Below are 15507 nucleotides of genomic sequence, written 5' to 3'. Positions count from 1 at the left end.
CTCCTCTCCTATCTTCCTGATTACTGTAGAGGACAACACATCCTCTCAGTCTCTCAGGTTCACAAACTAGGAATCATCCTGAATTCCTCACCATCTCTCATCTCCCATATCTAATCTATTTTGAAGGGCTGTTGATTTCACCTTTGCAATTTTTCTCGAATATGCTGCCCCCTTCTTTTTATTTGACACTGCCACCACTCTAGTGCAGGCCCTCATCACCTCATACTCGGATTATTGTAAAAGCCTGCTGGTGGATCTGTCTGACTCGTCTCTCCTTTAATTCACTCCCCCCCCCCCATTTAGCTACTAAAGTGATTTTCCTAAAGCACAGGTCCTATCATGCCAGCCCCTTACTCGTAAACTCCAGAGGCTCCCTATTACTTTCAGGAGAAAATACAAAATGCTCTGTTTGGCATTCAGAACCTTTCATAACAGCCTCCTCATACCTTTCCAGTCTTCTTACACCTTACTCCCCACCACATACTCTTCAATTCTGTGACCCTGGCTTCCTGGCTGTTCCATGAACAAGACACTCCATCTCTTGGCTCTGGGTATTTTCTGTGGTTGTCTCCCATGCCTGGAATGCTCTCTCTCCTGCTTTCCTTTAAGTCCTCCCTGGCTTCCTTGAAGTCCCAACTAAAAATATCTTCTAGCAACTCTTTCCCAACCCTTCCTAATTTCTATTGCTTTCCCTCTCTTATTTACTTCCTATTTATCCTGTATGTCCCTTGTTTGTACATATTCCTTTTGTGGTCGTCTCCTCCATTAGATTATAAATTCCTTGAGGGCAGCAACTACTTTTTGCCTCTTTTTGTAGCCCCAGGCTTAGCACAGTGCCTGGCATATAGTAGATGCTCAATACATGTTTATTGACTGATTGACAGAGGTAAATAAGAAAAAGCCTTGCCTTTGCTCAACCTCTCTGCCTGGTTCAGAGCAAACAAGGGAGGCTGGAGAGAAAATTGAGGGCTGCAAGCAAGGGTGTACTGAAACCATCTTTTTTAGGCAGTCAGGGTTAAGTAACTTGCCCAGGGTCACACAGCTAGTGAGTATCACGTGTCTGAGGCCAGATTTGAACTCAGGTCCTCCTGACTCCAAAGCTAGAGTTCTATCTACTGTACCACCTAGCTGCTCCTTGGAACCATCTTCAATTGAGATAGTGAATAGTTAAATTTTCAGTGTGATCATTAAGACTTTGGATATCCTAAACTCTGGGAATCAGGGCTTGATTTATTGTTTTGTTGATTTTTTATACTTGAGAATGATGGAGAAAATTTACTAATATAGATTAAAATTAAAAATGTGTTGTGCATACTACCTCTCTCTTCCCTCTCTCTGCCTTCCTCCCAGGTCGTTAATCATTTGTGGTTGCAGACCTACTCACCACTCCCTGACTACTATATATAAGGTTATTTATAACAGCTCTCTCTCCTCTCTTCATTTACAATCTAGGAATCCCCGCCTTTTTATTTTTCCTTTTCCATCAACAGGAGAAGTGGGTTGGGTAGGACTGTGAGGGACCTCTGATTAAAACAGTCCGTCCTGTACTGCTGTTCTCAAGGACCATCACTACAGTTTACTCTCCTTGAGGAGTGTGATGAAGGGGCTAGAAGAGTGAAAGGCTTGTACATGTAGGAAGATTGTGCTAACTTCTTAGTTCCTAGACTCCTCTCTGCTTATGGCCTGCTTGAGCCCCACCCCTCAAAGGGCTGCAGAGTGGGAGAGACGGGAGGAACCATACGTTTTTCGTTTGTGAAGAAGAAATAATTTTCTCAGCCCATTGTGCAGATGTGCAGATCTCCAATGAAAGTGCTATTTGCCAATAAGCTTGTATGCTTCCAGCTTCCCAGAGTCCTGGGTGCGCTTGTCTGTCTCCTGGGTAAGTCTTGCTGTCTTTACTTGTGTTCCCTTCATGGGCCCTTTAGCTTTGAGCCCATGAGGAGGGTAGCAATGGGGTCTCGTCGAACTCTCCAACCTAAGCTCTTGGGCCTGAGAGATGCTTGGCCAGCTATGGCAGAGTAGAGCCCTTGGTGGACAATGGGGAGGGGAGCTTTTCTTAATTCTTGGCCCCACAGCCTGCTTTGGGTGGAGGGGAAAGTTGAAATTTATTACAGGAGAAAAATAAAAGTGACAGAATGGAAGGTCATAGAACTGAGGCTGAGAAGTGGGGGTGGGGTAGGTGCTGCTAGGATTTTGACTGAGTATAGAAATAAGGAGAAAGGGGCATCTTTATTTAGGTTACTTCCAGAGACCCCATTCTTTCCTTACCAACCCCTCAAGGAGGCTGGTCTGAACATTGATTCAGAGTAGTTTTTCCATGCCTGGGGTGAAGCCCCTAAGCTTGAAAGACATTAGTTTCCCTCATAAAGATGCACCCTCTCTCTTTGGGTCACAGAGCCTTTCCTGCACATCTCAGATCCACCAAATTATATTTAACACAGAAATAGCTATTATCTCTCCTAAAGCTTCTGTCTCGGCTCAAAAGGTCCCCATATTCCACCTTTAAAGTTGAAATTTATAGCAGCTGACTCTGCTTGCAGTGTATTATTTTAGAAGGTGAATGCCTCACCCCATCCCCAATATATCACCAATGATTTTTCTAGAAATATTTTTTTCTGAACTGCCCTCATCTGTATCAGACTTGTTCCTACCCTTACCCTTCTCATGTTCTGGAGTCTCAGCTCTCCTGTCTGTGAAAAGGTTCAAATGTAAAACCTCCTGTTGGGGTTTTTAATACCCTTCCTAACTTGCCCCCTTTCTTTCCTTTCCAGTCTTTTTACACGTTACTCACTTCCCACCCCCACCTCCAATCCTCATACCTTGTGATACAGTAACATTGGCCTCTGTGAGCAAGGCCCTCCATCTCCTGACTCCAGGCATTTTCATTGGCTATCCCACTGCGTACCTGGAATAGCTTCCCTTCTCATCTTCACCTCCAGTTTCTCTGGCTTCCTTCAATCTTTATTTAAGTGCCACTTTCTGAAAGAAGCTTTTCTCAGTTCTCCATAATCTTAGTGCCTCTCTTTCCAGGTCTGGAGAAGGATAAATGTTGTACTAATTGGGCCTTTCCTATTTAACATTTTAATCAATGACTTCAGTAAAGGGATTGAAGGCATGTTTATCCAATTAGCGGTGGCAGATACATAGTGGTAAGGATAGTTAATAGGTTGGATAACAGAATTATAATCCAGAAAGATCCTGACAGGCTAGAAGATTGGGTCAAAAATTTTTTTTTAAGCACACTTGTGATTTCATTGATCCAGGGAGTTCCCAATGAGGACCTACTTCCATTAATGCAGATCAGTACTTTCTGTTCTCAGTGATTCTTTGGGAGTCTGGTACAAACAAACACTAAGAAGGTCGATCAGCCAGTGTAAGGGACTTGAACCCATGCCTTCTTGTCTCTGAGGACGTAACTTTACAAGTACAAGTTAGCAGGGTCCTGCCTAGACAGCATATGAAAACACCTGGGGATTTTAGTGGACTGCATTGTCAATATGAGTCAACAGTGTGATATGGTAGCTTAAAAAAATGTGATCTCAGGCTTTGTTAAGAGATTTGTAGTGTTCAAAATTAAGGAAGTGAGAGTTTTCCATCTGAAATATTACACTTTGTTCTGAGTACTACATCTTAGGAAGGAGATTGATGAGTTGGAGGGCAGCCAGGGTGGTGATAATCCCTTACACCAACCACATTGTATGAGGCTTGATTGAGGAAACTGGGTATGTTTAGAGTAGAGAAGAGAAGAGAAGGTGGGGGTGGGGTGGGAATACAACAACTCTCTTTAAGTATTTGAGGAGTTTTCATCTGGAGGAGCAATTAGATTCATTCTGTTTGGCCCAAGAGAATGAAATCAGCAGTAATGGGTAGAAGTAAATTTAGACTTGATGTCAGGAAAAACTTCTTAACAGTTAGAACTTTTAAAAAGTGAAATGGGCTGCCTTGGGAGATGTTTGAATTTTTCCACCTCTGTTGGGTATATTGCAGTGGACACTTCTTCTGGGTCTGTCTTGTACCAGATGGCGGACGAGGTCCCTTCTGATTCCTGCACTCTGTGATTCTGTGACAAAATGATTTTGTGGGGGGTGGGGGTGGGGAGGGCAGGTCAAGAAGATTAAAGGATGGAGAGGGATGTTGCTTATGGTGGATGGGATGTTGCACAGTAATGAAGAGGAGATACAGAATATGTAAAAATGGTTGATTGGTGGATGTGTTGAGGGGGAAGGGGAGAGAGGGAAGGGAATAAGAATTTATACAACACCTACAATGTGCCTGGTTCTTTACAAATATTATCTCATTTGATCCTTACAACTATCTTGCCAGGTAAGCGCTATTATAACCCCCATTTTACAGTTGAGGAAACTGAGGCAAACAGAGGTTAAATGATTTGCTCAGGGTCACTCAGCCAGTAAGTGAATGAGACTGCATTTGAACTCTGGTCTTCCAGACTTCAGGCCTAGCATTCTATCCACTATACCACCTATCTGCCTATAATTTTATTTGGGGACCTAGTAAGAGGAAATGAAGGCAGCTGGGTGGCGCAATGGATAGAGTGCCAGGCACGAATTCAAATTTGACCTCAGACACTTACTTAGCTGCATGACCTTAGGCAAGTCACTTCACCCTGTTTGCCTCAGTTTCTTCATCGGCTGAAATGAAAAGAGGAAATGAGAATATTTTTTGTTTCAATTCAATTCCACAAATATTTATTAAGATGTGCAAAATACTATGTTAGGTTCTGAGGATATAAAGATAAAATAATCCAAGGGGCAGCTAGGTGGTGCAGTGGATAGAGCACTGGCCCTGTATTCAGGAGGACCTGAGTTCAAATCCAGCCTCAGACACATAACACTTACTAGCTGTGTGACCCTGGGCAAGTCACTTAACCCCATTGCCTAGCCAAAAAAAAAAAAAAAAAAAGATAAAATAATCCTATCCCTCAAGGACCTTAAATTTGTAGTTCGTGAGTAATGTTGCTCTGGGATTTAGTCACTAAGGCCTTTCATATACGTCCCTTCCTCGCTGTTTGTCTTTACTGTTAAACCTTTATTGTCCTCTCTGCCATGTTCCTTATTGGTTCTCATTGCTCTCTTCTCTTTGACAACCCTTCAAATAGCTATTATGTTCTCTAGGATAAATGTGACCATGTTTTTTCAACTCCTCCTCATGAAATATAGTTTCAGGACCTTGTCATCCTGGTTTCGGTCCTCTAGATGCTCACCAGTGTTCAAAAAAAAAATAAAAATTAATACTCTGTGTTCTAGGAACAAGTCTGCTAGAAGTAATTTTTATGAATTTAACATTACTTTAAATCGGGGATTTTTAGACCTCCAAGAGGTGTGTGAATAGATTTTCAGGAGTCCATGAACTTGAATAGAAAAAAAATACATTTTTATTTCCATATAAATTGTTTTCTTTTGTAATTTTTTGTATTTTATTTTATATATTTAAAAACATTATCCTGAGAAAGGCTCCAGAGGCTTTGCCAGACTGCTGTGGCCTATGACTCATGAAGTTTAAGAATCTTTGATCTACATTCTAGTATTTTCCTGCTTTAGGGAGAGATGTCCAAACAAGCAAAGTCTAGCCTCCTCATGCCCTTAGTCACGTCTCTAACATAAGTCATTTTGAAGTAACATAGACATCTTGTAAAAAATTTTTAACATGGGCATCCTAAGGCAAATTTCACAATAAAATAAAAATGTTGCACAGTTTACAGTTAACATTCTACTTTATCTAATAATTCAACATAATTTTTTTCATCATCTTCCTAAACCCACTTATCCCTTTTTGACTCCTCCCTCACAGAATCCCTTTCTTCCGCTCTCCCCATCCCCTATGATGATTTTTTGTACTTTTTTTTTTTAGGCAATTGAAGTTAAGTGACTTGCCCAGGGTCACACAACTAGTAAGTATCAAGTGTCTGGTTTGAGGTTGGATTTGGGCTCAGGTCTTCCTGACTCCAGGGCCAGTGCTCTATACATTGTGCCACCTGGCTGCCCCTCCCCATGATGATTACTGAAGGAATCAAAGGGCACTTCTTCCTCTTTCAATGGGGAAGCTGGCTGCTGTCCTTGGGTGGGTCAATACTCTAATCTAGGGGTAGGGAACCTGGGGCCTTGAGGCCACATGTAGCCTTCTAGGTCCTGGGGTGCAGCCTTTTGTCTGAGTCCCAGTGTTACCGAACAAATCCTTTTATTAAGAGAATTTATTCTGTGAAGTTTGGATTCAGTCCAAGGACTGTTTGAGGACCTAGAGGGCCACATGTGGCCCTGGGGCTGCAGGTTCCCCACCCCTGCAATCCCTTTGGTGGATGGGGGAAAGGAATAATCTTAACTAGAAATGAGATTTTTTTTTTTTTTTGGCAAGGCAATCAGGGTTAAGTGACTTGCCCAGGGTCACACAGCTAGCAAGTACAAGTGTCAGAGGCTGATTTTGAACTCAGGCCCTCCTGACTCCAGGTCTGGTGCTCTATTCACTGTGCTACCTAGTTGCCCCTGATATTTCTTCCTCTAAGTAATGTTATACTCTTGATTGTTTTCTGGGATCTTAGCTTTCATTCTTGACTTTTTCATACACTCTCCTAAGAGAAAGATGTTAAGCCTAAGAAACAAGTAAAAAGAGTCTTTAGTGCAGGGCACTATTTACTCTGAAATTTGGTTAAGTTTTAATTAACTTTTCTTCCTTCAGATAAGTTTGGAAAGAACTCTAGACTGGAAAAATTTATTTCTTATTATTTCTGGTTGACCTAAAAACCTCTTTAACATGCAGTATCCTTCCTAAAATGTGGCACCCAAAGCTGAACACTACCCCACATATGTTCTAACCAAAGCAGGGTAAAGCAGGACTATCACCTTTCCTGTTATGGACATTTTTTTTCTCTTTGCCTGCCAATGAGATTCACTCATGTTCACTCATGTGGATCTCGTAGACACCTAAAACCTACAGATCTTTTTCAGACAAATTACTATCTAACCATACCTTTTCCACCTTATGCTTGTGAAGTTTATTTTTTGAATCCAAGGATAGACACATTTGCTTGTCCTGGGTATTCTATCTTCTTCCCAGGACCTCACTTGGTTCCATTTCAACCTGGGCTGCTGTTTTCTGGTGCTTAAAAAAAATATTCCAGGTATCTTTGGTTAAGCAGACTGGAATGCAGGAAACCTGGGTAAAAGTTCATGGCTCTACAATTTACTAGCTGTCTGACAGCTGTAAAACGGAGATAACAATGCATATTCCTGCCTACCACAGGGAGTTGTTGTAAGGAAAACTCTTTGTAAAATATAAAATAAAACATAAATGTGATTGTTATTATCATGTGAGCTATGATATAGTCAGCCACCTCTAAGGAGGTTAACAGTTTCCTCCTGAGAGTCCTCTCTGGGCAGAGTTTTGTATGGAGCATGGAAAAAAGGTAAGAGGGCAGAAGAGACCCTCCCTTTAAGCAGCTCTGAAGAGGGAACTGGGTCCCAGAGTCCAGGCGCTCCTGATCTGCCATACACAGAGCCACAGAGCTAGGTTCAAATGAATGGAGTTTTGACTTGATTCATGGGATAACTTTAAGAATCATCCTTCATACTTGTATAATAAAGCTGAATTTGGTGACAAAACTGGGTACCTGTACAATACCTGTTTGTCCATAAGCTATGATCAAGATTGCTCTGGCTGCAAAAGCCATAGACAACTTAAGTTCAACATGTCCAAAACTGAACTAACGCTTCCCCCCCCAAAACCCTCTCTTCTTCCTAACTTCCTTATTATCGTTGGAGGTACCACCATCCTCTCAAAGTCGTCCAGGCTTGAAAACTAGTTGTCATTCTTGACTCCCCACTCTCTCTCACTCCCCATATCCCATATGTTGCTAAGGCTTGTTGATTTTCCCTTCATAACATCTGCTGTATATGCCCTCTTTTCTTCTCTGATACTGCCACAACAGTGGTGCAGTATCTCATCACCTCCTGCCTGGGTTATTGCAACAGCCTGCTGGTTGATCTGCCTGCCCCAAGTTTCTCTCCATTCCAGTCCATTCTCCACTCCTTTGTCAAAGTAATTTTCCTAAAGTCTATGTCTAACCATGTAACTGGCTCCCTCTTCCCCAACTCAATAATCTTCAGCAGCTCCCTATCACCTTTAGGGTCAAATAGCAAATCCAAATAACAAAAACAAAACCCTAACCCTTGTAACAAATAGGCATAATCTAACCAGTTTTCCTTCAGGAAGACTCATCTTCCTGAGTTCAAATACAGCTTCAGACACTTGCTAGCTTTGTGATGCTGGGCAAGTCATTTATCCCTGTTTGCCTCAATTCCTCATCCGTAAATTGAGCTGGAGAAGGAAATATCCTCTAATATCCTTGCCAAGAAAACTCCAAACGGAGTCATGAAGAGTCAGATATGACTGAACAACAATCACGGAGCAAGGCAAGCATTCGAAATCTTTGTAACCTCCCTCTCCTCCCTAAAAGCTGCACACCTGTAGCTTCTCCTAGACTGGCACCATCTCTAGCTGATACAGATGTTTGCTCTCAGGAATTTTGGAAAAACTCAGATTAGCTGCTTTGACCCACTGTAGCCACTTCTACCTAGCATGGTTTCCAAATACACTTTAAATTTCAGGAGATCAGTGTCTGCATGGGGGGGGGGTGTTGGGTGGAGGAATGGGGGCTAGGGGAGGAGGAAGATGAGGGAAGCTGGGGGAGGGTGGAGCAGGGTCAGCTCTTGGGGTTGCTGTTTTTCTTTTCTCAGTTCTATTACAAGTACTAACCTCCATTTCTGGTTCTGTTTCCTGGATGACTGTTCATCCACTGTGTAGGGCTCTGATCAATTTTCCTTTCCTTTTAAATTCTGAACTTAAATACCAAAGTGAGAAATTCCATCTACATCTGTAGAACAGAAGATTGTACATGAAAGTGCAAATCACCTTTCTGTAGTGCTTGCTTTTTTTTTCTTTTCTTTGAGCTTATAATAAATTCAGCATGTTAAATTCAGTGGCCTGTGCTGGACTGATTCCACTCTCACCCCAGTGAGACAAACCTTTCCTGCTCACCCTCTAAGTTGTCATGGGCTGGAAAATTATTTCGCCTGGTCCTTTTGTTGGTTCTGCTGCTCCAGAATTAATTTTGAGGCATTATTTTAAAGTTGTTTGGAAAGGAATTTGGGAAAGCTTAGGGCAGGGGTGGGGAACCTGCAGCCTTGAGGCCACATGGGGCCTTCTAGGTCCTCGGGTTTGGCCTTTTGACTGAATCTAAACTTCACAGAGCAAATCCTTTTATTAAGGGAATTTGTTCTGTGAAGTTTGGATTCAGTCAAAGGGCCGTACTTGAGGACGTAGAGGGCCACATGTGGCCTTGAGGCCTCGGGTTCCCTGCCCCTGGCTTAGGGTGTTCTGTTTGACCTTATCCCTCCCACCTCCCATCCCCACTGGAAAAAAAAAAAGGAAGCCAGAACTCTTGTAACAAATATGCATAGTCTAAGCAATTTTTTTTTTTGGCTTATTCAACATTAATGGAATGTGAGACATAGGCAAACACAGACCAGACTCAGACTGTGACCCCACTCTGCACCATTTGTCGTTTTGATTTGCCTGTCCTGCTGTGTATTTTAATTTCCCTTCACTCCTATTAGTTTGAAAAGCATATCATTTTCTTCTCAGTGTCTTCCAAATGGTACCTGAACTTGCCTTATTTTCACAAAGTGGAAGGGACCAAAGAGATGGTGTTGATTCCCAGCTTGGCTTCTTGCCCAGCAGCCCAGCCAGACTCAGCTTATAGAACCCTCACCTGTTTCAAAAGTAGCTTGTGTCAAATATTATCAGGAAGGGAAATCTATTTGTCTCATTTCATCCCCACGTAGCATGTTCTTTTTCTTTGGTCCTTTCCACTTTTGCTATCTTTAAAGCTGTTCTGCTTGTCCTTATCTCTCCTACCCCTAACCCTCAACTCCAGCCCTCATTGGGGAATGCCTGAACAAATTGTTGTACATAAATGCAATGGAATATTATTGCAGATATACATTTCTGGACATGTCCACTACGTGGATTTGTTTTGCTTGACTCTGATTATTTGTTGCAAGAGGTTTTCTTCCTTCTTTTTGCTCAGTTAATTGGTAAGAAGTGGGGGGCATGGGGTGCTATTGCTGCAACAGTGATGCCAAAAAAGAGGCTGGAAGAGAACAGAAGGAAATTCAGAAGAGGCATAGACAAGTAGGACAGTTTTGAATGCAGTGTGTAGAATGTATTATATACTTTTCATTAAAAAGCAAGGAGTGTGAAATTTCATATAGAATCCTCTTTTTGTGTTCTGCTGTATGAACAGAAATGCTCTTTTTTTGGTGTATTTTAAATACAGAATAAAAAAACATTAAAAAGAGCTGATAGGGAAACAAAATGAAGATGTTGGGAAAATGTATTGCATGTGAATAGGTTGAAAAAGTGTTTTTTATTTATTGTACTCAGAGCAGGAGTAAATATTTGGAGAGGGGAGGAACATATTGAGGTGGTTTCTCTTAGAGACATCAGAACTTAAATTGAATAATGTCCTTTCCAGAAATCTGAGAATATTTTCTGGAGGAGCTAGGGCTAAGATATGGTCAGTGAGGATGTGATCACAGGCCAAGTGATATGGAAAAAGTATTATGGAGCCTGAATGCAGATGGAAGCATACTATTTGCTCTCTTTTTCCTTTGTTGTTTTGTTTTATTGCTTCATTCTCGGGGTTCCTCCCATTAGTTCTAATTGTTCTTTACAACATGACTAAATGGAAAATATACTTAATACGAATGCATAAGTAGAGCCTGTATTAGTTTGCATGCCATCTTAGGGGGAGAGGGAGAAAATTTAAAACTCAAAATCTTATGGAAATTTAAAAATTTAAATTTAAAAATAAATTATCAAGAAAAAAAAAATAGCCAGGTGTGGGCCAAGGAGAAAGAGTCAAGGGGTGTGAAGCAGTCAAGGGAAGAGATATCCAGAATTATATTGCCTAGCAGCATATGTTATATGTACTCAAAGAACCATGATTACCAGGAAATGACTTTGTTTACTGTAGCTGATATGGCTCCACATAGAGCCTTCTGTATTTACAGATATATCTGCCAAATACTTCTGAGCAGCTGTTCCATGTACAAGAGCATGGGTTCTTAATCCTTTCATTCCCCATGGTGGACCCTTTTATGAGTCTGGTGAAGCCTAGGGACAACTTCTCAGAATGAATCCCCTCAGACCTTTCTAGCTTAAGGGAAAAGGAGGCCTAGGGTTGGGAGTGTATAGATGGATCAGGCATTTATTAAGGAGTGTATTTATGCCAGGTACTATACATGGAACAGCTGCTCAGAAATACTTGACGAATATATCTGTAAATACAGAAGGCCCTATGTGGAGTCATACCAGCTACAATAAACAAAGTTATTTCCCGGCAATCATGGTTCTTTGAGTCATACAACATGCTAAGTGTGGGGACTACAAATACAAGTGAACAAGACAGTCTCTACCCTCAAGGAGCTTACATTCTAATGGGGGTTGGAGTTGGGGGGGTGAAGAAAGACAACATAAAAAGGAGTTAAAAACCAAGGGGAAGGCTACTGTTGAGGAGGTAAAGAAATCCACAGAAAGAGTTGATTTGGAAGTGAAGTGAGCATGGTTGGGTGTCCTTATGAAATGGTGACCCAGGCTTGGGACTCTCTTGTAGTTAATATTTGATCCTAGATGTAATAGAAAGCCACTCAAGTTTATTGAGTAGGGGGAGAGGAGACGTTTTAAGAAAATTACTTTGGCAGCTATGTGGAAAACGGATTGGGGAGAGGCTTAAAACAGGAAGAGCAATTCGGAGGTTATTATAACAGTCCAGGCAAGAGGTGATGAGGGCCTGAACCAGAGCGGAACTTTAGAACAGCTCTAAGGACTTGGAAAAGCTGAAAAGAAATTTCCCATTGGCTGTTAGGGGTATTTCTATAACCCAGGGAGAATAGAAGTTTTGAAAATACGACCTGTGATGGAAGTGAAAAAGAAAGAGATGATGTAGCTCAGAGATGAAACAGCTTATATGCCCCCTTCTCCATGAAGCCAACCCCAGTCAATTTAACTGGTGACTTTAGCTCTCTAGACATCTTCTGGAGTCTTCTCAAATTCAGAGGGACTTATAAATTCTTGCCTTTCCTTAGTGATCATTTCAGTCTTCAAAATGACAGAAATGACAGAGGAACTGCTCTTATAGTCCTGATTCTGACCAAAAACAAGGAGCTAGTTGCTGAAGTCAAAATGATGGAAACCTTGGGGGGAAAGAAGGCTATTCTATGTAGAATTCCTGATAAAGATAAGAAGGTCAGGCATAGTCTCACATGTACCTTATATTAAGGGAGAAAGGATTTCAAAGAATTCAGAAGAAGGAGAAGTAGGATCCTAGGCCCTTAAATTCTCCAGGGGCATTCAGTCTGAGAAAGATGGGAAACTCTCAGCAATAAAATTCATTATATTGTCACTGTCCTTCTGACAAGATATGTACTAACTGCTTTTGTGAGGGGATGTAAGTTACTAAAAATTCAGGTTGTTTGATTTCTTCCCTGGGAAGGGAGAAAGCTCTCAAGAGCTCCTCTCTCTCTTGAACAACACCTCCCTGGCTTTCACCCTCCTCCCCCCACCATCCCCAAGAAAACCCTAACTTTCTAGCGGAAAATTCCCTATTTCAGTCTGGCTCCTGAGATTGTTTCTTCTCTTCCCAAGTTGGGAAGAAATAAGACTCATTGGGCCTTTAGTTACTTAGGCTCCTTATAAGGCAGCCAGTTCAAGATTTGCCAGGATTCGTAGAACATAAAAACAGAAACATTTCCAGTAAGGAAGGAAAGGGGAGCTGTCAGAAAAGAACAATGCCATGGTCCTATAAGAATAAAATTAGAAATGTTTAAACATGATAATGAGCCAAGCCTGGACCATGAATGCTGAATACAATGCAAAACATTGTTTGTTTGTTTGTTTATTTTTTCATATGGTAGGAGAAGATCAAAGTAAGAAAATTCTGCTGCTTGGGGTGGATAGAACCAGAGAATATGGAACTAAATACCTGGACCAACCATACCTGGAAAGGTATCTTGAGTTTGGCAGAGGGATTGGGAAGGGTATTCAACATCCCTTGGGGAAAGACAATGTCTTCAGGATACCATGAGGATGCTGCCACAAAGAATTTCCAGTCTGCCCTTTCCCACCCCATCCCCACTGGCCCATGTAGTAGTTTACTATTTTAGGTAATTATTCTTGATAACTAGGTGCTAAGGTCACTTGTTTCTTCACACTTGGCATCCAAAAAAGCCTGATTTGGGGGATGGGGATAGAGTGGTAACCTAGAAAGATGCTTTTATTATAATTATTATTAATTTTTTTTTTGGTTAGTCAATGGGGTTAAGTGACTTGCCCAGGGTCACACAGCTAGGTTAGTAAGTGTTATGTGTCTGAGATCAGACTTGAACTCAGGTCTTCCTGAATCCAGGGCTGGTGCTCTATCCACTGTGCCACCTAGCTATCCCAAAAGATGCTTTTAGAAAAGGGGCTGAAAGAGATCTTGAAGCCAATTCTCATGCCCCACCCTTTGACCCCTCAAAATATTATGTCAGAGTTGGACTAGACTTTAGGCTTCATCTAGTCTAGGCCTTGATATATGCTTTGAGGTGGCTGGGCTTCCACCATCTTGGCTGGCTCAGAGGGGACAAATTGATATGATGAAGTGATTGACTTCACCATCTGGGCCTTCTTTCCACTCTTTTGTTTTCTGTTTTCAGTCAAATCCAACTCTTCATTTGGGGTTTTCTTGGCATAGGTACTAGAGTGGTTTGCCATTTCCTTCTCCAGCTCATTTGACAGATGAGAAGGCTGAGGCAAACTGGGTTCAGTGACTTGCCCAGGGTCACACAGCTAGTAAGTATCTGAGGGTGGATTTGAACTCAGGTCTTCCTGACTCCAGGCCTAGCTCTCTATCCACTGTGCCACCTAGCTACCCTTATCCCTTCCTATCTGGGGCAAATTTAGGTCCTGCCAGTCTTGTCTTCTTCTCAAGGAGATGATCAACTGCTTTCCAGTGGGAAACCTTCACTCACCTCCACTCTCATCATTCTGTCACCAGCCCTACCAGGTCATAGCTCCATCCTTGCTCCAACATCAGGCCCTGCTCTATCTCCTTCCTTAGATTAAGACAATCACTTGTTAGTGTCCTTTTAGGTTTCCTTCCTAGAGGCAGGTCCCCTCATTTGTGATTGATTGCCTGCTCTAGGACAAAGTCCCAAGTGTCCCATCCTAGTCATGTTTAGGGATAGAATACTGATACTAGACAATGGAAAGAAGGTTCTATTATTTTTCTTTGGTTTTCTGTTCCAACGAGAATGATCATTGAAGTGGGGGGAGAAAAGGAACAAATATGCTTGACAGAGAATTGGAGACATCACAAATATGCAGCTTCTTCCTTTTACAAATTTAAGACACAGGTTCTAAATTCAGTATATACCAGGGTTATTAAATTACTGGATGAATGTAATTAGTGAGCTACCATTAGTGATCTCTGGAGGACAATGGCAGTAAAAAAAAAAATGGAGAAAGATGGTGAAGAACTGGAGAGGTGTCACAGGACTGGTGAAGTACAGATATTCCAGTTTTAAAAGAGGGAAAAGAGTAGAGTTTGTAAATCATAGGCCAGTGAAATTAGCTTTAGTTGTTGGAGAAATCCTAGAAAGTATTAAAGGGATGGCTAATGAGGTTTTTTGAACAGCAACTGAACAAGTACAAAATACTTTGTGCATCTGCATTTACTCAGAATCATAGCTCACAAGAGTCCTTATTGATGTGTTTTTTTCCTAGTCATCCAGAAGAAAAGAATGAATGAAAAGCACTTATTAAGCACTTAGCTTACTAGACACTGTACTAAGTGCCAGGGATACAAATGCAGAAAGAGAGATAGTTCCTGCCTGCAAGGAGTTCACATTCTAATAGTGAAAGGCGACATAGATAGAGCAGTGATAGTCTTGAAGTCACAGGGATGGTAGTGGAGCCATGGGGCAGTTGATTGTTGGTGATGTTGAGATAAAGGAGGAAAAGATAGGGTGGGGGGAAGGAAGAGGGGTCAGTTTACTCGATACGTATAGGGCTCAATATGCTCTGATGTTAATCAGAAATGCTGGGTGAGAGCTGGCATTTCAGGGCCTACGTAGAAGACTCACTAGGGTGGAGCATGAGTGGCATGGCATGAAGATGGCGAGTCAGCAGTGTGTTGGGTCTGGGATGATCTTAATATGGAAACCTCTTACCAGTAAGGAAACCTGGACCCAGAGAGGGGGCTGGAGTGTTTGATCTGGGTCCAAAATAGAGGCAGAGAGTAGAGTTAGGTGCCACGGCATGAGATGACCAGGGAGGACACAATTATTTCAGAACAAAGACATTAATGAAATAGCAGAGAAAGAAGAGTAGCAATAAAACATTTCTACATTTAAGCCAGGGGTATACTCTCCCATAAGTGTACATATCATCTTCAGG

General features: G+C 41.8%; 1 protein-coding gene across 3 annotated transcripts in view; it reads left to right on the top strand.

The window, feature by feature from the left end:
* The window catches only part of LOC114050015 (T-lymphocyte surface antigen Ly-9-like), a 42197-nt gene that overhangs the window by 11356 nt on the left and 15334 nt on the right, over positions 1–15507 (top strand). The window contains exons 1-2 of one of the 3 annotated variants that reach the window (XM_027871531.1): positions 1791–1879; positions 12987–13077. The exons of 1 other annotated variant lie outside the window; for it this stretch is intronic. In XM_027871531.1, the coding sequence (XP_027727332.1) occupies positions 13041–13077 (37 nt within the window). In that variant the 5' untranslated portion in view covers positions 1791–1879; positions 12987–13040. Of the gene's footprint in view, positions 1–1569; positions 1880–12986; positions 13078–15507 lie in introns of those variants that run through there. One more of the 3 variants, XM_027871529.1, reaches the window with a different exon arrangement.

Source organism: Vombatus ursinus, unplaced genomic scaffold, assembly GCF_900497805.2.
Source record: "Vombatus ursinus unplaced genomic scaffold, bare-nosed wombat genome assembly UNPS02014798.1, whole genome shotgun sequence".
NCBI lineage: Eukaryota > Metazoa > Chordata > Mammalia > Diprotodontia > Vombatidae > Vombatus > Vombatus ursinus.
This window is presented reverse-complemented; position numbering and strand designations above follow the sequence as displayed.